The sequence below is a fragment of the Oncorhynchus kisutch genome, linkage group LG14 (assembly GCF_002021735.2).
Source record: "Oncorhynchus kisutch isolate 150728-3 linkage group LG14, Okis_V2, whole genome shotgun sequence".
In the NCBI taxonomy this organism is placed as follows: domain Eukaryota; kingdom Metazoa; phylum Chordata; class Actinopteri; order Salmoniformes; family Salmonidae; genus Oncorhynchus; species Oncorhynchus kisutch.
The window spans coordinates 24,602,484-24,625,617 of NC_034187.2; the positions used below are offsets into that span (position 1 = coordinate 24,602,484).

At 43.5% G+C, this 23,134-nt stretch overlaps 1 protein-coding gene across 15 annotated transcripts in view; it reads left to right on the forward strand.

Annotated features, from left to right (window-relative positions):
• LOC109904124 (kinesin light chain 1) overlaps nt 1-23,134 on the forward strand; it is a 41,573-nt gene that overhangs the window by 14,310 nt on the left and 4,129 nt on the right. For 4 of the 15 annotated variants that reach the window (XM_020501278.2, XM_020501277.2, XM_031788092.1 and 1 more), the window contains exons 5-15: nt 529-757; nt 915-1,002; nt 1,499-1,600; nt 8,525-8,698; nt 8,830-8,929; nt 10,988-11,040; nt 12,945-13,012; nt 13,099-13,207; nt 13,529-13,693; nt 17,334-17,464; nt 21,762-23,056. In XM_020501278.2, coding sequence (XP_020356867.1) covers nt 529-757; nt 915-1,002; nt 1,499-1,600; nt 8,525-8,698; nt 8,830-8,929; nt 10,988-11,040; nt 12,945-13,012; nt 13,099-13,207; nt 13,529-13,693; nt 17,334-17,464; nt 21,762-21,963 — 1,421 coding nt within the window. In that variant the 3' untranslated portion in view covers nt 21,964-23,056. Of the gene's footprint in view, nt 1-528; nt 758-914; nt 1,003-1,498; nt 1,601-8,524; nt 8,699-8,829; nt 8,930-10,987; nt 11,041-12,944; nt 13,013-13,098; nt 13,208-13,528; nt 13,694-16,176; nt 18,387-21,656; nt 23,057-23,134 lie in introns of those variants that run through there. The other 11 variants (XM_031788097.1, XM_020501285.2, XM_031788096.1 and 8 more) reach the window with 8 other exon arrangements.

Below are 23,134 nucleotides of genomic sequence, written 5' to 3' on the forward strand. Positions count from 1 at the left end.
AACACCTGGGATCAGTTTTTTCCGGCGAGACATTTTTGATACTTCCTGTGTAGGGCCAGGATGATATCAGTATCTAAATATTTTTCCCGTGGCAAAAATGAAAACACGTAGCAGACCAAACTTTTTTGTCCTTTAAAAACCTGCAGTATGTAAAATATTGGGTTCTTTAGCTTGGAAAGTAAATGTGACTCTAGATGACAACATAATGTTTGTTTCCAACATCACGGCTGTTTTCCTAAAGAAGTGAAATCCACTGCGTTTTGTTTCCTTGTGGTGATTCTAACTAGTATCGCCATACTGGTATCTTACCGGACCTTTTCCTGTGTGGTGGAGAGTGTTCTTACTGCAGAGGACAACTCCTTCTTCAGCCCACTGTCCCTCCTTCAGAGGTGATACAGAGCTGTGGGTGTCTAATGAGACTTCCAGTGTCTGTTTCTCCAGTCCAACATTAATAGTGTGTGTTTGAGTGAATAGTCCATGTGAGTAATTGATATGTTAACCCCTCACCCCCCTGCTCTGTGTCTCCAGTCCAGCAGCCCCACGGTAGTGCAGCAGCAGCAGCAGCCCAGCAGGGAGGCTATGAGATCCCGGCCCGCCTCAGGACCCTTCACAACCTGGTGATCCAGTACGCCTCCCAGGGCCGCTACGAGGTGGCCGTGCCCCTCTGCAAACAGGCCCTGGAGGACCTGGAGAAGACCTCCGGACACAACCACCCAGACGTGGCCACCATGCTCAACATCCTGGCCCTGGTCTACAGGTCAGCTTGGAGGAGGGGCTCTGGGGTGGGGATGGTTGGTATTCGGTGTGAATCAATTGTAGTCATTATAATACACTGGTAATTGACCTCATTGTCAGAGAAACAACGTTAACATGCTCCATGGCTTCTCTCTCTCTTTCTCGCTCTCCTCTTTCAGGGACCAGAATAAATACAAAGAGGCAGCCAACCTGCTGAACGACGCCCTGGCCATCAGGGAGAAGACTCTGGGCAGGGACCATCCAGCGGTGAGTGATGTTTCTCATCAATCTCTGTGTCTCAGCAGTATGTCTGTAACCAGCCAGGCAGGCAGGTCCACTAACTGTGTCGACCCCAACAGGCTTGTGTCTCTTGACTCTCCCTGGACATCCAGTTCCCTCAGTGCAGACTCAGAGCAACAGAGGTTAGGCTCCCTATCCCCTTTCAGCCTCCATGTGGGCACCAGACCACTCCAGTTAAAGGTCACTGTGTGCCCCTCTGTGGTCTGGTGGGCTGAGTGATGTGCACATTGTGGAGATTCATCCTACTGATTTGGGATATAATTACAGAGCAGTAATCACCTCCTGTTTCCCCTGTTTGTCTTCCTCTCGTCGGTCGGTCACACCTCTAATTCACCAAATCAATTGCACTCTGCTGCCATGGTTGAGTCTTGCGGTCACTCACTACTACACACGGGCACAGATGATTGAGGCTGTCTCAAGCATGATCTTTTTATATTACTGTGTGTGTGTGTGTCTGTCTCAGGTGGCTGCTACACTCAACAACCTGGCTGTGCTCTATGGGAAACGGGGGAAGTACAAGGAAGCGGAGCCCCTTTGCAAGCGGGCTCTGGAGATCCGGGAGAAGGTGGGTCAGAGGGCATATGTCACCACAAGGCATTGTGGGTATGGAGTGCTAATACTGCAGAATGATCTGGATTCCTGCTCCTCTCCAAGTAAATCATGCTCAAGTTTCAAAGGACTTTTCAGTTCTTTGGAAAGTTTTCTTCTTTGTCAAACATTTAAAAAATGTTTTACTTATCTTCTGTGTATGTTCCCGCCTGTAATCACCCCCTCCTCTCCCAAGCCTCCCTATAGTTTTGTGTTGTTCAGAGGAACTGTGACTTTGGAGAGAGTTGAGTCCTGGAAGGGGTTCATGATATTTGACTGTGCCGAATTGGATTTTTATAAAGGAGAAGCTCAGCAGTCCTAGAGATGCAAAGTGCTGTCTCTCTATTTATCCATTTCCCTTTCTGTTTCGCGTTCTCTCTTTCTCGCCCTGAGCCTTTTCCCCTCATGCTCCCTCTGTGCTAAGATTGACATGTCGACTCCTGTGCTGGAGAGCACAGAGCTTAAGGACAGCTGAGACATTTTTATTTATATTATCCACTTCAACTCTGATAAAGCTCTCTCTCAACGTTAGAGATTTGCCACCCAGCTTTCGCAACAGAGGAAGGAAGACAGCTTTGCTGATGCAGGAGGAATTTTCCTGGCAGTTCTTTCTTTTTATAGCTTTTGCTTTTCCCACTGTATGAGCTGCCCGAGTCCTTGGTTTATCCCTATGGGTGAAGACTAGAAGGAGGAGGTGGACAGAGGGTCTCTCTCTACAGAGTACCCCAGTAACAGGCACTAACCCTGGCTCGAGTTCAAAGGCATCACTCTCCTCAATAAAACTCAATCAATATATCACCCAGACCTTGCTGTCTTGTATTCCCTGTTTAAATCCTATACTTTTAATGATGTTTACAGTAAACTCTTCAAATTTACCTAGAAACTTCACAGGAGAGAGGAGGAGTGAGATTTGTACACATCCAGCAGCACAGGTTGCTTTGAAAACCTCTTACTATTGATCATTCAGACAGAAACCATCAATCAGAGAGACTCTAGTCTACCTCATCAGTAAGCCTCTGTCAGTCACTGCATAGAAGGGAGGGAAGGGCACTCTTTCCCTGCTAATGAGCAGTGTGTCTCACTCCTAACTCCCAGGCTCTCTCTGTGTCTCTCTGAGTCAGACAGAGAGACAGCGTTAGCCCTCTGCTCCATTCTCTGTCCTCACCCAACCCATTTGTGATGCCTCTCCTCCAGCTCTGCTCTGACTTCACCCTCTTATTCTCTTATGATATTTAGCCTAGCCAGTAAACAAAGGACAGAAGTGAGATTGTTCTTCAATCCAAAGTAATGGGGATGGCGTCCAGTGTTTTCCATAAGCACCGGCGGTCGGCTAATCAGCCAGTTACAGACCCATTTTCAGCCAGCTACATTTTCCACTTCTTCATTTGAACTAGGCTACTTTTCATTTAAAAGTTTGAATTCACTAGTCCGTCGAGCCCTCTCCCGCTAAAATGAACTATATGCATCTTCTAGCGATCTATTGATGGGACAGGCGCCTGTCGTTCACAAAGCGAGCAATGACAGGGAAACGCAGCAGAGAGGAAGAGGCGAAGCGAGAGGTTTCAATCGCGCCAAAATATATCCGGAATAAGCCCGGTACGTTTCTATGGGCTTATGGTGGACCTAAGCTTGTCGCCTGCCTTTCCGCCTTTGGGACAATGACTCCCATTGTTAGGGTGGAGACATGAGTATCTTGTCATTATATCCAGATCTCTGGTTGCAGTCAAATTCCTTTACATGGAGGAGGGAGAGGAAGCGTGAAGCTTGTGAATATGCAGGTCCCATGTAATGTACAGTGCGTTCAGAAAGTATTCAGACCCCTTTTCACATTTTGTTACATTAGCCTAAAATTCATTAAATATTGGATTAAATAGTCCCCCCCCCCCCCCCCCATCAATCTAAACACAATACCTCATAATGACAAAGCAAAAACAGGTTTTTAGAATAGTTTTTTACATTTTAATACATTTGAAAACAATCACAGTTACATAAGTATTCAGACCCTTTATTCAGTACTTTGTTGAAGCACATTTGCCAGTTATTACAGCCTTGAGTCTGCTTGGGTATGACGCTACAAGCTTGGCACACCTGTATTTGGGGAGTTTCTTCCATTCTTCTCTGCAGATCCTCAAGCTCTGTTAGGTTGAATGGGGAGCGTCGCTGCTCAGCTATTTTTAGGTCTCTCCAGAGATGTTTAATCAGGTTCAAGTCCGGGCTCTGGCTGGGCCACTCAGGGACATTCAGAGACTTGTCCCGAAGCCACCCCTTTGTTGTCTCGGCTGTGTGCTTAGGGTTGAGTGTCCTGTTGGAAGGTGAACCTTCGTTCCAGTCTGAGGTACTGAGCGCTCTGGAGCAGGTTTTCATCAAGGAATGCTCTGTACTTTGAGCCTTTCTTTTTTTCTCTTTGATCCTGACCAGAGTCCTAGTCCCTGCCTCTGAAAAACATCCCCACAGCATGATCTTGCCACCACCATGCTTCACCGAAGGGAGGGTGCCAGGTTTATGCCAGACGTGACTCTTGGCATTCAGGCCAAATAGTTCAATCTTGGTTTCATCAGACCAGAGCATCTTGTTTCTCATGGTCAGAGTCCTTTAGGTTCCTTTTGGCAAACTCCAAGTGGGTTGACATTTGCCTTTTACTGAAGAGTGGCCTCTGTCTGGCCAATACCGTAAAGGCCTGATTGGTAGAGTGCTACAGAGATGGTTGTCCATCTCCTCAGAGGATCCCTGGCGCTCTAGGAAGAGTCTTGGTGGTTCCAAACTTCTTCCATTTAAGAATGATGGAGGCCACTGTGTTCTTGGGGACCTTCAATGCTGCCGAAATATTTTGGTACCCTTCCCCATATCTGTGCCTCGACACATTCCTGTCTCGAAGCTCTACGGACAATTCTTCTACCTCATGGCTTGGTTTTTGCTCTGATATGCACTGTCAACTGTGGGACCTTTATATAGATAGGTGTGTGCCTTTCCAAATCATGTCCAATCAATTGAATTTACAACAGATGGACTCCAATCAAGTTGTAGAAACATCTCAAGGATGATCAATGGAAACAGGATGTACCTGAGCTTAATTTCAAGTTTCATAGCAAGGTTCTGAATACTTATGTAAATGAGGCATCTGTTTATTTTTTTATACATTTGCAAAAATATCTAAACCTGTTTTTGCATTGTGTGTAGGTTGAGGAGTTTCTTTTTTTAAAATTAAAACAAAAAAATCAATTTTAGAATAAGGCTATAACGTAATAAAATGTGGAAAAACGGAAACCTGGAAAACTATATCATTTAATTTGTTTTCAAAATATTGCGGGCTGTTTACTTCATTTTTCTGTTTTAATAAAATACAGTACCAGTCAAACGTTTAGGCTCCTACTCATTCAATCATTTTTTATTTTTTACTATTGTCTACATTGAAGAATCATAGTGAAGACATCAAACTATGAAATATCACATTGAATCATGTAGTAACCAAAGAAGTGTTAAACAAATCAAAATACATTTTAGATTTTAGATTCTTCAAAGTAGCTTTGCACACTCTTGGCCCTCTCTCAACCAGGTTCATGAGCAATGCTTTTCCAACAGTCTTGATGGAGTTGCACATATGCTGAGCACTTGTTCGCTGCTTTGCCTTCACTCTGCGGTCCAACTCATCCCAAACCATCTCAATTGGATTGAGGTCGGGTGATTGTGGAGGCCAGGTCATCTGCACTCCATTGCCTTTTACTGAAAAGGCCTGGGGCGGCAGGGTAGCCTAGTGGTTAGAGCGTTGGACTAGTAACCGGAAGGTTGTGAGTTCAAACCCCCGAGCTGGCAAGGTACAAAATCTGTCGTTCTGCCCCTGAACAGGCAGTTAACCCACTGTTCCCAGGCCGTCATTGAAAATAAGAATGTGTTCTTAACTGACTTTCCTGGTTAAATAAAGGTAAAATAAAAAAAAATAAATCACTCTCCTCCTTGGTCAAATAGCCCTTACACAGCCTGGAGGTGTGTTTTGGGTCCTTTGTCCTGTTGAAAAACAAATTAATGTCCCACTAAGCGCAAACCAGATGGGATGGCGTATCACTGCAGAATGCTGTGGTAGCCATGATGGTTAAGTGTTTCTTGAATTTTAAATAAATCACTGATGGTGTCACCAGCAAAGCACCATCACACCACCACCTCCATGCTTCACTGTGGGAACCACGCATGCGGAGATCATACGTTCACCTACTCTGCGTCTCACAAAGACACAAAGATCTAATTTGGACTCATCAGACCAAAGGACAGATTTCTAACGTCCATTGCTCGTGTTTCTTGGCCCAAGAAGGTCTCTTCTTATTGGTGTCCTTTAGCAGTGGTTTCTTTGTAGCATCTCGACCATGAAGGCCTGATTTCACACAGTCTCCTCTGAACAGTTGATATCGTCTGAACATTTATTTTGGCTGCATTCTGAGGCTGGTAGCTAATGAACTTATCCTCTGCAGCAGAGGTAATTCTGGGTCTTCCTTTCCTGTGGCGGTCTTCCTAAGAGCCAGTTTCATCATAGTGCCTGATTTATTTTTGCAACTGCACTTGAAGAAACTTTCAAAGTTCTTGAAATTTTCCAGATTGACTGACCTTCATGTCTTAAAATAATGGACTGTTTCTCTTTCCTTATTTGAGCTGTTCTTGCCATAATATGGACTTAGCCCTATTTGGTAAAATACCATCTTCTGTATAACACCCCTACCTTGTCACAACACAAGAAAGAAATTTCACAAATTAACTTAACATTTTTTTTTCATTTAACCTTCAACTAGGCAAGTCAGTTAAGAACAAATTCTTAATTACAATGACGGCCTACCGGGGAGAGGCAGAACAACAGATTTTTACCTTGTCAGCTTCGATCCAGAAACCTTTTGGTTACTGGCCCAACGCTTTAACCACTAGGCTACCTGCCACCCCAAAGGTACACCTGTTAATTGAAATGCATTCCAGGTGACTACCTCATGAGGCTGGTTGAGAGAATTGTGCTGTCATCAATGCAAAGGGTGACTATTTTTATTTGTTTAACATTTTTTTGGTTATTACATGATTCCATATGTGTTATTTCATAGTTTTTATGTCTTCACTATTATTCTACAATGTAGAAAGTTATAAAAAATTAAGAAAAACCCTTGAATGAGTAGGTGTGTCCAAACCTGGTACTGTACATAATATGAAGAACAAACATTGTGGCAATTCATATCTTGCATTAAAACTGTAAATAAGCCTTTAATCTCAAGAGAAGACTGTTAAAGGTTTAATGTTGTCTTACTTAAAAATAGTCCTGGTCATATAGACTTAGATTATATAATATTCCAGTAGTTAAAATGTTAGTCATGTATTTCTACACAATGCCACAACACATTTTTTCCGATATGAGAGGTAAACAATTTTGCTTTGTATTTCAGATGGAAAATGGAATCTGAAATACACTATCCCTTTCTTTCCAAAACACTTGAGCGTTCCGTCTCTGATCAACTTTCTCCTTATCTCTCTCTGAACTATCTTTTTGACCATAACCGGTCAAGTTTCAAGACGGGTCAATCAACCAAGGCTGCTCTCTTCTGTGTCACGGAGACTCTCCGCACTGCCAAGGTTGACACACTCTCCTCTCTTCTCATCCTCCTAGATCTATCTCCTGCATTTGACACCGTGAAACATCAGATCCTCCACTCAACCCTCTCAGGGCTGGACGTCTCAGGCTCTCCACACTGCCAAATCTGACTCTCTCTGTTCTCATCCTCCTAGATCTATCCGCTGTCTTCGACACTGAACCATTAGATCCTCCTCTCCACCCTCTCAGGGCTGGGCGTCTCAGGTACTGCACACTCTTGGATTGCATCCTACCTGGCCCTCCTACAAGGGGATGTGGATCTGTGTCTGCGCCACATACTCTCACTACTGGTGTCCCACAGGGCTCGGTTCTAGCAGTGACTCGCTCCTGCAGGTTCATGATCTACAACATCCGCAGAGTACAACCCTACCTCACACAGGAAGTGGTGCAGGTCCTACTCCAGGCAATTGTCCTCTCCCGTCTGGACTACTGCAACTCGCTGTTGGCTGGGCTCCCCTCTTGTGCCATCAAACCCTTGCAACTTATCCAGAATGCTAAAGCCGGCCTGGTTTTCAAACTTTCCAAGTTCTGTCACCCCGCTCCTCCGCACACGCCACTGTCTTCCAGTTGAAGCTCGCATCCACAACAAGACCATGGTGCTTACCTATGGAACACAAGAGGAACTGCCCCTCCCTACCTTCCTACATCCCAATGCGAGCACTTCGTTCTGCCACCTAAAAAAATATATATATATATAATAATTTCTATGTCTGTGATATGTGGTTGTCCCTTATCTAGTTATCTTAAGATGAATGCACTAACTTTAAAACGCTCTGGATGAGAGCGTCTGCTAAACGACTAAAATGGGGCGGCAGAGTAGCCTAGTGGTTAGTGTTGGACTAGTAACTTAAAGGTTGCAAGTTCAAATCTCCGAGCTGACAAGGTACAAATCTGTCGTTCTGCCCACTGTTCATTGAAAATAAGAATTTGTTCTTAAACTGACTTGCCTAGTTAAATAAAGGTTTAAAAAAAAATGGAAGGAAAAATCAAGGCATTAGAATTTTGGGATGGAATTAAAGCATTTGAATGTACCAGAGGCCACCAAAATAGAGCTCCTTCTGCAAAAAAAGGAATTTACCCAGTGGGGAAAGAAAAAAACGGCCCAGGGATGCCTGGCTGGCTACTTTTTCTATTTGGCTACTCTATGTACTTGTGGAAAACACCGGCCGTCTCTTTTTGTTGTGATAAACTCCTTTCTTGCCCCCTTTGAGAAGCTGACCCATTATTGCTTTATTGCCCACTGTTTTGTTATATTTACATGGCCTCCCCATCTCACCTCCTGTCCAGGTTCTGGGTAAGGACCACCCAGACGTTGCTAAGCAGCTGAACAACCTTGCCCTGCTTTGTCAGAACCAGGGCAAGTATGAGGAGGTGGAGTACTACTACCAGCGGGCCCTGGAGATCTACCAGACCAAACTGGGCCCTGACGACCCCAATGTGGCCAAGACCAAAAACAATCTGGTAAGAGGGTCACATAGGGGTTAAGAGATCACTGGCTTCGAAAAATGACTGCACATTTTCTAATGAGTTATGAGAAGATTTTCTTACTTTTTGAAGATCATATTCTTACATTCTCTCTCTTCCTCTCTAAGGCATCCTGTTACCTGAAGCAGGGGAAGTTCAAGCAGGCTGAAACTCTGTACAAAGAGATCCTTACCCGCGCACATGAGAGGGAGTTTGGCTCTGTAGACGGTAAGACACTCTCTCACAAAGCATATGTTTTGCTATCTTTGTGGGGCCATTAAATTGATTTCCATTCAAAATAATATTTCTCTAAAACCTAACTCCTAAACCTAACCCCCAAACCTAAAATAGCCTTTGTCCTTGTGGGGACCTGGGAAATGTCCCCACGAGTGAGAATTTTCCTTGTTTTACTATATTTGTGGTGATTTCTGGTACCCACGGACACACACACACACACACACAATCTATTGTTTGATGGGCGCCCGAGTGGTTCAGTGGTCTAAGGCACTGCATCTCAGTGCAAGAGGCAACACGAATCCAGGCTGCATCACTCCCGGCCGTGATTGGGAGTCCCGTAGGGCGGTGCACAGAGTTGTCCCAGTTTGGCCAGGGTAGGCCGTTATTGTAAATAAGAATTTGTTCTTAACTGACTCGCCTAGTTAACCTTTCTGGGATTGTTCGGGACGTCAGCGTCCCACCTCGCCAACAGCCAGTGAAATTGCAGTGCGCCAAATTCAAAACAACAGAAATCTCCTAATTAAAATTACTCAACTATACAAGTATTTTACACCATTTTAAAGATATACTTCTCGTTAGTCCAACCACAGTGTCCAATTTCAAAAATATTTTTGGCAAAAGCAGAACATATCATTATGTTAGGTCAGCAACTAGTCACAGAAAGCATTTTCCAACCAAAGAGAGGTGTCAAAAAAAGCTGAAATATAGATAAAATGAATCACTAACCTTTGACGATATTCATCAGATGACACTCCCAGGACTCAAGGTTACACAATACATGTATGTTTTGTTCGATCAAGTTTATATTTATATCCAAAAACCTCAGTTTACATTGGCGCCATGTTCAGAAATGCCTCAAACATCCAGAGAAATCAAATAACAGAAATACTCATAAACTTTGATGAAAGATACATGTTTTACATAGAATTAAAGATAAACTTGTTCTTAATGCAACCGCTGTGTTAGATTTCAAAAAAGCTTTATGGCAAAAGCACAATATTCAATAATCTGAGAACAGGTTCAGCCACAAAAGCAAGCCATACAGTTACCCGCCAAATTGTGGAGTCAACAAAAGTCATAAATAGCATTATAAATCTTCACTTACCTTTGCTGATCTTCGTCGGAATGCACTCCCAGGATTCCCACTTCCACAAATGTTTGTTTTGTTCGATGACGTCCATATTTATGTCCAAATACCTCCGCTTTGTTTGCGCGTTTAGTTCACTATTCCAAAGGCACAATGCGCGAGCGCAAAATCCACACGAAAAGTCAAGAGTTCCATTACAGTTTGTAGAAACATGTCAAACGATGTTTACAATCAATCGTTAGGGTCTTTTTATAATAAATCTTCAATAATATTTCAACCGGACAATAGCGTATTCATTACAGAGGAAAAAGAAGGAATGGCGCGCCCTCGTGACCGCGCAGTAATCAACCTATTGGCATCGGCCTAGTTCACTTGTTGAAACAGCTCTTATTCGACACCCTTCCACAATAGAAGCCTCAAACAACTTTCTAAAGACTGTTGACATCTGCTGGAAGCCTTGGGAAGTGCAATCTGACCCCATAAACACAGCATATTGGATAGGCAAACACTTAAATGAAACTACAAACCTCAGATTTCCCACTTCCTGGTTGGATTTGTCTCAGGTTTTCGCCTGCCATATGTGTTTTGTTATACTCACAGACATCATTCAAACAGTTTTAGAAACTTCAGTGTTTTCTATCCAATACTACTAATAATATGCATATATTAGCTTCTGGGACAGAGTAGCAGGCAGTTTACTCTGGGCACCTTATTCATCCAAGCTACTCAATACTGCCCCCCTGTCACCAAGAAGTTAAATAATAAATACATGTAAAAGTTCATGCTTTCAGGCTGCTGTCATCATTTTAGTGGAAATGCGCTTCTGAAAACAACAGTGACCTTTCAGTTGAATGTTCTAATACTTTGAGCACCCTGCTGCCTGGGTGACTGCCTGAATGTCTGTCAATATCTTTTTGGACCTGCATGTGTCTGATTGTTGTTTTTGGTCTCTGGCTCTGCAGATGAGAACAAACCCATTTGGATGCATGCTGAGGAGAGAGAGGAACAGAACAAGGTGAGAGTGTGTGTTTGTGAGGGGGATGATAGAGGGTCCACTTTCACTAATGGCCATGGCATGGCATGTGTCACTACTGACTTATGGCTGAACTTTCACAACTGACAGGGAAAAGTGTTTCAGTCACGGTATGAAAGGGTCATCAATTTAGACTGAAATTGTGATGAACTGTAATCTCTCAATTTCCCACCTCTCTCTCTAAGCACTTATGTATATTAGGTTACGTTAACATGTCTCAGATCGGTTAATTTACTCTAGATCTAATTTTACGGTTCCGTATAATTTGTCCAGAATTAGCTGGAATATTTAGGCAATTTCTTTGTGACCAACAGTTTTGCTATTAATGTGTTGCACCTCGGTCGCGTCGTTGCCATTGTTATCAATGTTATACAGATGCTGCAGCCATATTGATGCTCAAAAGTAGAAAGGGGGCTAATGAATTTGAACCAGGGCAAATGACTGTCGTCTAAATGACACTCTAGGGGCTTGGGAATACGATGGCATTGATAAAGTAGGCACATATTTAGTAGGAAACAACTTTATCATTATGTTGGCAAATGTACTTTTAGACAGATGCCAATGTTGTCATTAGCTAGCAAAGTTTGCCAGAAAAAAGCTAGCAATGCTAACAGTAGAGGAGACCTCCAGATTTTTGTTACCTATCTTAGCTAACGAACATAAACTCACTAACTTTTGTACATCGCCTTGGTCCGTACAATTGCCCTTATTTTAGCGCCTCAAAAACGTAATACTTCCAGATCAACGGTAATGTCAATACCATTGTAAAGCACAATTTCTCCCCTTTCCAACAGAATAAATAACATGACCTAAACGCTGCCCGTTCCTGAATTTTATTTTACCTTTATTTAACTAGGCAAGTCAGTTAAGAACAAATTCTTATTTTCAATGACGGCCTAGAAACAGTGGGTTAACTGCCTGTTTGGGGGCAGAACGACAGATTTGTACCTAGTCCAACGCTCTAACCACTAGGCTACCCTGCCGCCCCAATTCAAGACTGCAATGAGCCCCGTCGGGTCATTTTAAAAATGGCGGGTGGGGAAGCGAAACTAATGCGTGTTAGTGAAAAGGAAAGGAAAATTGCTTTTTTTCAATCTGTCCAACGTATCACCTTATTGCCTCTAAAATGTAAATAAAACACTATGAGGAGTTTATATAATGTGTCATTACACACCTATGTGAAGGTTTGTGTCAAATTTGAATGGGGTTTTTAGGGCGGTGCTAAAGTGATCTTAGAAGTAAGATCGCATGCAGTGATGCAACAAATGACTAGGTATCCCCCCCTTACCCCCGTCACTGTCCATTTCTTGTTTTTAAATGATGAGAGAAGTGCTACACCTGGTGGAGAGAGATTGTAAGACAGAAATAGTTGCTTTATGCGTGCTCTACGTTACGACACGTCACAATGTAACGGAGGGTCAGTTTTTTTTTCAACGTTTCTCCAATACTATAGAGCCATTACCAACCATGTCGATCAACGCTTGAATAGAAACCTAGTTCACACCCCCGATTTTGAAGTCAACACAGTCGTTACAGTCACATTAGTTTTCTTTGTAACCTCATTTGAATGTTGCTGTTGCGCACATTTGTACGGAATGGGGTGAGTTTACGTTAGCTAATGTTATACTGCATCTAAAGTCAATCTGGCGACATCAAAATGATGACAAAGGGTTGTCCTACTAATTATTTATCTTCTTTAGAAATGTCATTGTGTTTTCATGCCACAGCAAGGCACTTTAGACCAAATAATTATCGCCCAATGAGGATGCATTGAGTAGAATGCTCACAAACGTGCAACCCATGAATAGGGGTGGGTGTTTGTCTTTAGCGTTTGAATTCCTTAAATCCTGACAACTGATGGATGTGGTGGTTCTTCTCTTCTCTAGGGAAAGCAGCAGGACGGCTCCCTGTTCGGAGAGTATGGAGGCTGGTACAAGGCCTGTAAAGTAGACAGGTCTGTGTTGAGTCTGGAAACTCATGGACTGTTCTGTATGTGATTACATCATTAGTTCATGATGTGTTTATAATGTCTGCCCCCAGCCCCACAGTAACCACCACCCTGAAGAATCTGGGCGCCCTCTACAGGCGGCAGGGTAAATTTGAGGCGGCAGAGACACTGGAGGAGGCAGCCAAGCGCTCCAGAAAACAGGTGTGACCACTGTCCTCTTCTGACACTCACATGCTTGAATAAGATTTGCCAGGCCAGGGTCATATGAAACTCAAGGTGAACGCACTGTTGGAGTATCATTGGTCCAGCAGCTTAACTGAAATTAGCAGGTCTTGCCTTTCAACTATTGTAAACAAATCCATAACAAAATCCAACACATGATGTTGATCACTGTAGATGGCTCATGAAAATGCTCCAGATTTTTTTATTTTGCTGTCTTTATCATCTTTGTACGTGTTTATTTGGTTCATAATGTGTCTGTATGTGTTTGTTAATGTGTGTGTCTCCTGTCAATGTGGCCAGGGTCTGGACACAGTGCACAAGCAGCGTGTGGCGGATGTTCTGAGCGAGCCGGAGGAGCAGGAGAAGCAGCGGAGCCGTGAGAGTCTGACCTCTGACACCACGGTCAAGTACGAGAGCGGCCCGGACGGGGGCGAGGAAGTGAGTATGAGCGTGGAGTGGAACGGGGTAAGTACAGTACACAGCCCAGGCCACACGGTGTAGGGAGGGGGTACAGACACACACCCCTTAGAGAAAAAGTTATTTGTTACCTATTCTTAAAGTGCATATCCTCTTCAACTTGTAAATTATTTGATGAGGGCTGAGTTGCCAGTGGTATCATTGATGGAAACTCTCCTAGATTATCTGACTCCCTATTGTTGATGTGAAAGCTAGTTATAATGCTGATTGAATGTGATAATAATCACCTCAGCTCTACATTAATGCTTCTAGTCTACACCGATGCTTTATAGTCCTCAACTAACGGAGTGAACACTCCAGCTGCTTACGGAAAACGTATTTCTTCCCAGACCTCTGTGCCAGCAATATGTTTTTTATGCTTCTTTTATGCTTGCAGCAGCAGTATTTTGCTCACAACTAACACATCCTCTCCATACAGTAGCTATTCCCTCTGTCTTTATCTGATTACTGCAGTAAAGTCCACTTGGTCACAGTGTATGTTTGCGAACTACACAACATTCACTGCTGTAGTCTGCTATTCAGAACTTTCCTGCTCCTGTAGCAACAGTAACCGTAGTGTACCCAAGATAACCCAAGATAACCGTACCCAAGATAATCAATCAGCATCTCCTTCTGGGAGTCCCTTGCCTGCCTGGTCTGCACCTCAAGCCTCCGGGGTGACTGGGCTCAGACACATTCTTAAACTGTGTTCTCTACTGTACTGCACACCTATTGGACTGGGTCTGTCAGACACTCACACTATCCAGTTAGTATGTTAACCTGTGTGTTAAACCACACCTCTAATGTTGCCATGGTGACTTATTCATGTTCTCATCACTACTGATGCATGTGGGCTCTGTACTGTACATCTTCAGAGTCCCTCTGACACTTTCGTCGTGTGTGTTTGGGTGTGGGATGTCATTATTGTACTGTCTGTACTTACCTGTGTGTGTGTGTGCATACTCAAGCACCTACAGTATGTGTTTGTGACCTGTACAGCTGTATCCTCTGTCAGAGGCATAATACATACTGGATGGACAGACTTATACATGCATGTTGATTGTGATACAGTTCTCCTGCTGTCTTTTCCTCTGCATCCAGTGGCAGCTTGTTACCAGGTAGAGGTGGGGCAGCATCCCGCCCTGGGCCTGTCCCATTACTCTGAGTGATTCTAATTGTCTACTGTCTGCATCCCCTTGTCTGTGCATTCTGTGGTGGGCTAACTTGTCTCCTGTCTGGGTAAAACCTGTGCTATTGTGTGTGCAACTATGATATAACTGTGTGAAGACGGACTGTTCTCCAGACACAGTATCTCTCCTCTTTTCCATTTTTTTCCAGTGATTTGATTTGCCTATGGTTGAGCCTCAGGCCTTCTGAACTTGGCTGTGGAAAATGGCCGATGGCTTTGTACAGGGAATTTACTAGATTTTTTTTTTTTTTATAGAAACCAAACAAGGTTAGAATACACAAGCTGGTTGGAGTTGAAGAATCTAAATGGTTTTTATTTTGGGGAAATAGTCATGTTGGCTGTTTTGTGGATATATTTTTTTAATATACTGAATTGAGTAAAAGTCTGTTATATTCATTAAGTAAAGTTCTATTCATTTGCTTTAAAAATGACATAACTACCAGAATACTGGCCAGCTCATACTGGTTAGCTCACACTGGTTAACTCGTACTGGCCAGCTCGCACTGGCCAGCTCGCACTGGTTAGCTCGTACTGGTTAGCTCGTACTGGTTAGCTCGTACTGGTTAGCTCGTACTGGTTAGCTCGTACTGGTTAGCTCGTACTGGTTAGCTCGTACTGGTTAGCTCGTACTGGTTAGCTCGTACTGGTTAGCTCGTACTGGTTAGCTCGTACTGGTTAGCTCGTACTGGTTAGCTCGTACTGGTTAGCTCGTACTGGCCAGCTCATACTGGCCAGCTCATACTGGCCAGCTCATACTGGTTAACTCCGTGTTTTATATATTATGAGAGATGCTTTGACTGGCCATTAAGGCTCTGAGGTCAAAGACTGGGAACAGCAGTTAAAACCCCAGATCCATGCTACCTTTGCTTCAGTTGGATGCACTCAGCCTATATTTGAGGGGGATGGATGTTTATGATCAGTTGCTGTATTAAGGCTTCTTTAATTCATTCATTCATGATTTTTCACTCTTACTTTTACCTGGGTCTATTTTTGTATTTTTATTTTGTTGCTTTAAGATTCCTTTCTCCTGTTATGCTCCTTAGTTGTTGCAACTGTTGAGTGTTGATTCCTTCTGCAGTAGTAAAGCACATCCACAACTCTATGTGGAGAAATAATGTCTCTGAGGAGGAAACCCTTTGGCTTACTGCTTCTGTCTGTCTGACTTCCTCTCGTTTCCTTTTACCAACTCCACATTTTTCTCTCCCCATCTCACTTTATTCTACCTCTTCATCTCTATTTTTCAATACCCTCTGTCTCTTTCATTCTGTCTACCTCTCTCTCTCCATCCCTGTCTGACTGGCAGGCATAACTCCAGATGCCTTGTTGTGGTTCTAAAAACTTGTCTTCTGCATGATGGACGCCTGCTCGCCTGCCACCCCTCCAGCTTTGCAGTTGTCCTCTCTTCAGACTCTGGTCGCCTGCTCTCCTCTGGGCTGTCTGTCTGGTTACTCTACAGGGACACATTGGGCCAAGCTGACCCCAGCTCTATCCAATGGGACAGGGATTCTGGGCTCTGTCCCAGAACCATTCCAAGCCTCTCCTGCCATTACCTTATCTTACTCTTTACTGTACTTAAATACTCTGTCTCCTCGCTCTCTCGCTTGAGGAGTTTCTAACTATCTCTGTGTGGTGGTGTTGAGTGTTTAGCATTTACTAGTACTGACCGATGCATACCGGACTGCGCTTGCTCGTAGTGATTTAACTAACATACTGTAAATACTATGAGCTGGTGGCATGATAATCATACTGTATGCTCTCTCAGTGCACCATGGTGCCACCAGGCTACTGTCGGATTTCTTTAGTGTTAGATCCCGTGCTCCATATGCTCCTATTGATGTCTAACTTAAGTGTTGTGATGTCATGATCACAAGGGGGCATCAGAAGACATGGCAGCTCTTGGATATTACTGTATATACATAGACAAATGGGGAATGGGTGGGAGGGTAAAGGACAGAGGAGTGGGACAAGCCTTGCTCTGCAGTGCGGAATCTGCTCTACTAATCTACTCTGTCGTGTCTGTCTGTGCATCAGATCTTACACTGTCTTTCTTAACTTCTAATAAAACTTAACTCTTTGCTCACCCAGATCTTTGCCTGTAGCCTCTTTGTTTGTTCCCTCTCGAAGATAAGGCAGGCAAAGCAACATGTCTGCCTTGGGATAAGAGTATATTATTGAAGGAATTGAATTGCTGTGCTCTGTTGACCCAAGAGAACTATTGTGAAAGCATGACCTCATACGAGGTGTTTGGAGGGCTTCTCTGATTTCTTTATAGCATCATTTCTGAATAGCACACTGAGGTTGACATTTGGTCTGAATAGAGAGTCTAATCAGATGCACATGACAAGCACACTCTCATATGCACAGTCCATCACACATGCAGACACATGTCTATGAAAATAATTTACTGAACCAGATCTCTGTGTGTGCGTGAGAGTGTAACCCTCTGGCCTCTCTCATCAGGACGGTTCTGGTTCTCTGAAGCGGAGCGGCTCCTTCAGTAAACTCCGTGCCTCTATTCGCCGCAGCAGCGAGAAACTGGTCCGCAAGCTGAAGGGCGGTGGCTCACGGGAGAACGAGCCCAAAAACCCTGGGTAACTATCCACCTCACCTTTGAACCCTTGACCCCTAATGCACAGAGGGCCCCATGGGTGAGGCCCTTCCTCTCCACCTCGCTCCACTGGATTGGTGTGCTGCCACTAGATCTGCCTAGAAAAGACTGAGCCACTCCTCTGCTGGAGGGATCTCTACTCTGCTGTGGGTTAACTCTGGGTATCTCTGAGTCCTGTTTGGCACAAGTCATGAATCACTGGGGGTTGCACTAACACATTCAAGCGGCTGATACTTGTGCACTTTCACTGGCATACACTATGAATGCCACATATTGTGACTGGTACTGACTCTCACTGGCACAATATCACTCTAGAAGCAGGGTAGTATTACAGACTATGTTGCCTGTGTGGATATGTCCAGTGTAGGAAGTGCTTCGAGCTGACTGGCAGAGAGAGTTGGGCAGAGTACTAGGACACAAAGGGCCTCAGTCAGCAGCTTCTCTATTTAATGTCCTTATAATTTGTATAAATAAGTCACATCTGTTGCTCTGCCTAGTTTATTCTGTTGTACAGAGTACTCTCAATCAGCTGTGATGGACAATCTGGAGACTAAAGAGAATGGCTGAGCGCTTTAGATAACCACACTACTACTACTCATTGTCTGCTTTTGAAATGTCTACATTTCTGCCGATGAAATGTGTATTTTATTTATTTTCTTGCCATATTGTCTTGTTTTTTTTCTCACAATTTTGAAACTAAATTTTAAGAAGGTGCAAATATTAGTGTTAATTTTCAATAGTTTCTTGGTGAATTTTTTGTCATAACTTATTTTTTTCTGCATGGGCATCTTTTATTTTAATATTCTAATATTCTGTGCTGTGCTGTGTTGTGCTTTTATCGACAAATAAACTTTTCCAAGCAAATGGCTACAGCATGCCTCATCTGTTTGCTGGAATTCTGTATTCTTTGACTCATTTTCCTCTTTTTGCTTCTAACTCTTCGATGTTGAATTAACCCCATTATGATGACTTCTCTCTAATCCAGGAGACAGTAGAGAACTCTGTATTGATCAATGCAAAACAATATTCTTCCCCTTGCAACAGGTACAAATGAATTTGGCTCAAAATACTCCCTTTAATCAATTGCTTTGTCACACTCATGAACTTTTGTTAAGTATATTTTTATTTTATTTTTTTATTTTACCTTTATTTAACCAGGTAGGCAAGTTGAGAACAAGTTCTCATTTACAATTGCGACCTGGCCAAGATAAAGCAAAGCAGTTCGACAGATAAAACGACACAGAGTTACACATGGAGTAAAAACAAACATACAGTCAATAATGCAGTATAAACAAGTCTATATACAATGTGAGCAAATGAGGTGAGAAGGGAGGTAAAGGCAAAAAAGGCCATGATGGCAAAGTAAGTACAATATAGCAAGTAAAATACTGGAATGGTAGTTTTGCAATGGAAGAATGTGCAAAGTAGAAATAAAAAATAATGGGGTGCAAAGCAGCTAAATAAATAAATAAAAATTAAATACAGTTGGGAAAGAGGTAGTTGTTTGGGCTAAATTATAGGTGGGCTATGTACAGGTGCAGTAATCTGTGAGCTGCTCTGACAGTTGGTGCTTAAAGCTAGTGAGGGAGATAAGTGTTTCCAGTTTCAGAGATTTTTGTAGTTCGTTCCAGTCATTGGCAGCAGAGAACTGGAAGGAGAGGCGGCCAAAGAAAGAATTGGTTTTGGGGGTGACTAGAGAGATATACCTGCTGGAGCGTGTGCTACAGGTGGGAGATGCTATGGTGACCAGCGAGCTGAGATAAGGGGGGACTTTACCTAGCAGGGTCTTGTAGATGACATGGAGCCAGTGGGTTTGGCGACGAGTATGAAGCGAGGGCCAGCCAACGAGAGCGTACAGGTCGCAATGGTGGGTAGTATATGGGGCTTTGGTGATAAAACGGATTGCACTGTGATAGACTGCATCCAATTTGTTGAGTAGGGTATTGGAGGCTATTTTGTAAATGACATCGCCAAAGTCGAGGATTGGTAGGATGGTCAGTTTTACAAGGGTATGTTTGGCAGCATGAGTGAAGGATGCTTTGTTGCGAAATAGGAAGCCAATTCTAGATTTAACTTTGGATTGGAGATGTTTGATATGGGTCTGGAAGGAGAGTTTACAGTCTAACCAGACACCTAAGTATTTGTAGTTGTCCACGTATTCTAAGTCAGAGCCGTCCAGAGTAGTGATGTTGGACAGGCGGGTAGGTGCAGGTAGCGATCGGTTGAAGAACATGCATTTAGTTTTACTTGTATTTAAGAGCAATTGGAGGCCACGGAAGGAGAGTTGTATGGCATTGAAGCTTGCCTGGAGGGTTGTTAACACAGTGTCCAAAGAAGGGCCGGAAGTATACAGAATGGTGTCGTCTGCGTAGAGGTGGATCAGGGACTCACCAGCAGCAAGAGCGACCTCATTGATGTATACAGAGAAGAGAGTCGGTCCAAGAATTGAACCCTGTGGCACCCCCATAGAGACTGCCAGAGGTCCGGACAGCAGACCCTCCGATTTGACACACTGAACTCTATCAGAGAAGTAGTTGGTGAACCAGGCGAGGCAATCATTTGAGAAACCAAGGCTGTCGAGTCTGCCGATGAGGATGTGGTGATTGACAGAGTCGAAAGCCTTGGCCAGATCAATGAATACGGCTGCACAGTAATGTTTCTTATCGATGGCGGTTAAGATATCGTTTAGGACCTTGAGCGTGGCTGAGGTGCACCCATGACCAGCTCTGAAACCGGATTGCATAGCAGAGAAGGTATGGTGAGATTCGAAATGGTCGGTAATCTGTTTGTTGACTTGGCTTTCGAAGACCTTAGAAAGGCACGGTAGGATAGATATAGGTCTGTAGCAGTTTGGGTCAAGAGTGTCCCCCCCTTTGAAGAGGGCGTGCTGTTGTCCGGGGTAGGAGTAGCCAGGTGGAAAGCATGGCCAGCCGTAGAAAAATGCTTATTGAAATTCTCAATTATGGTGGATTTATCAGTGGTGACAGTGTTTCCCATCTTCAGTGCAGTGGGCAGCTGGGAGGAGGTGTTCTTATTCTCCATGGACTTTACAGTGTCCCAGAACTTTTTTGAGTTAGTGTTGCAGGAAGCAAATTTCTGCTTGAAAAAGCTAGCCTTGGCTTTTCTAACTGCCTGTGTATAATGATTTCTAGCTTCCCTGAACAGCTGCATATCACGGGGGCTGTTCGATGCTAATGCAGAACGCCATAGGATGTTTTTGTGTTGGTTAAGGGCAGTCAGGTCTGGGGAGAACCAAGGGCTATATCTGTTCCTGGTTCTAAATTTCTTAAATGGGGCATGTTTATTTAAGATGGTTAGGAAGGCATTTAAAAAAAATATCCAGGCATCCTCTACTGACGGGATGAGATCAATATCCTTCCAGGATACCCCGGCCAGGTCGATTAGAAAGGCCTGCTCGCAGAAGTGTTTCAGGGAGCGTTTTACAGTGATGAGTGGAGGTCGTTTGACCGCTGACCCATTACGGATGCAGGCAATGAGGCAGTGATCGCTGAGATCTTGGTTGAAGACAGCAGAGGTGTATTTAGAGGGGAAGTTGGTTAGGATGATATCTATGAGGGTGCCCGTGTTTAAGGTTTTGGGGAGGTACCTGGTAGGTTCATTGATTATTTGTGTGAGATTGAGGGCATCAAGTTTAGATTGTAGGATGGCTGGGGTGTTAAGCATGTTCCAGTTTAGGTCGCCTAGCAGCACGAACTCTGAAGATAGATGGGGGGCAATCAGTTCACATATGGTGTCCAGAGCACAGCTGGGGGCAGAGGGTGGTCTATAGCAGGCGGCAACGGTGAGAGACTTGTTTTTAGAGAGGTGGATTTTTAAAAGTAGAAGTTCAAATTGTTTGGGTACAGACCTGGATAGTAGGACAGAACTCTGCAGGCTATCTTTGCAGTAGATTGTATGTCCTTCAACCCACATGTTATAGGGTAAAGAAAAGCCAAAAAATGGCATTCTACTGAACTACTGATTTGGATATTTTGTAAAAAAGTCTGCTGTGCTTTCCAGTGCATTCGGCTTCAAAGATTCTACTTACAAATGTACAGGTGTGGTATCACCAATTTAACCAGGGTTAGAGAGTATGATTTAGCTCATGCTTTATGTATATGTGTGGGGGCATTGTCTGGGGAAACTAACGTGTGTGTGTGTGGGTCCCATTATAGTTATTAACCCACATACCATCTCCATTGGCCACATGTCCTTCTCCTCACCCCTGACCATCGACCCCCTCACGGACATCTCCTTGCATGTCACTGTTCTGGATGCAGCATGAAGCGAGCCAGTTCACTAGGTGTTCTAAACGTGGTGGACAATGCTGCCGGAGACCTCTACCAAGTAAGGAGCTCAACTGTCTCTCCCCCTCTCCACCTTTCACATCACCCAATCTTGCCCCATTGTTTTCTGGGTCTCTCCTCGCTCATCTTCCCCTTCGTTTGTTTATCTACCTCATTTTCTTACACTACTCTCTGAGACCTCACTTTATGAAACTCAAATTCCCAATGGTCCTCTTGGTTGTGATCTGTGATCAAACTGGCCCTTGCCCCTCTTCACCTGGGCAGTCATCTCAGAAATTGGTCACTAATGAAATGGCGAACATGTGTGTGGTAACATCAGTGGTTCACAGACTAACATGTTTTTCATGGTGTTCGCTCTCATTTATAACCCCTTAGTCACAACTTGCAACAATGAATGATGTCCAAGGTAGATGTGGGAAATAACACCTTTTGACAGTTGATTTCTGTGGCTGTATGATGAGTGAGGAAATGAGATCAAAGATGAACCAGGGATAATAGTTTGCAACCAGATGATCAACAGCAACCTTTTTTAAAAGTTTTACTCCTGTTAATAACTGACTTGTATCAATTGTTCAGAAAGATTCATCTGAATGGTTTGATTTGAGAATATGCATCACTTGACAATAGGACCTTTCTACATGGTGATATACTGGTTCTGCCAACCCACCATACGATAAGGGTGTGACTCCAGAACACAGTGCCGGTCTGTGCACCACTCATCACTGTCACCGAGCTCCAGATTTTGACATCTCATTTATATTATGTACCACATTCCCCAAATACTCAATAGCGATACTCAACAGTGCCTTCAGAAAGTATTCACGCCCCTTGACTTTTTCCATGTTATGTATTGTTATAACATTGACCAAAAATCTTAATTTAATCACTGGCCTAAATATAATATCCCCTAATGTCAAAGTGCAATTATGTTTATTTTTTATTTGTACTAATTCATTAAAAATGAAAAGCTGAAATGTATTGAGTCAAGTATTCAACCCCTTTGTTAAGGTAAACCGAAATATGTTCAGGAGTAAAAATGTGCTTAACAAGTTGCATGAACTCACTCTGTGTGCAATAGTGTTAACATGATTTTAAATGACTAACTCATCTCTGTACCCCACACATACAATGATCTGTAAGGCCCCTCAGTCGAGCAGTGAATTTCAAAAACCGATAAAGCCACAAAGACCAGGGAGGTTTTCCAATGTCTCGCAAAGGCCACCTATTGGTAGATTGGTAAAAAATACAATAAAAACGGATGCTGAATATCACTTTGAGCATGGTGAAGTTATTAATTACACTTTTGTGTGCCAATACACCAGTTACTACAAAGATACAGGCTTCCT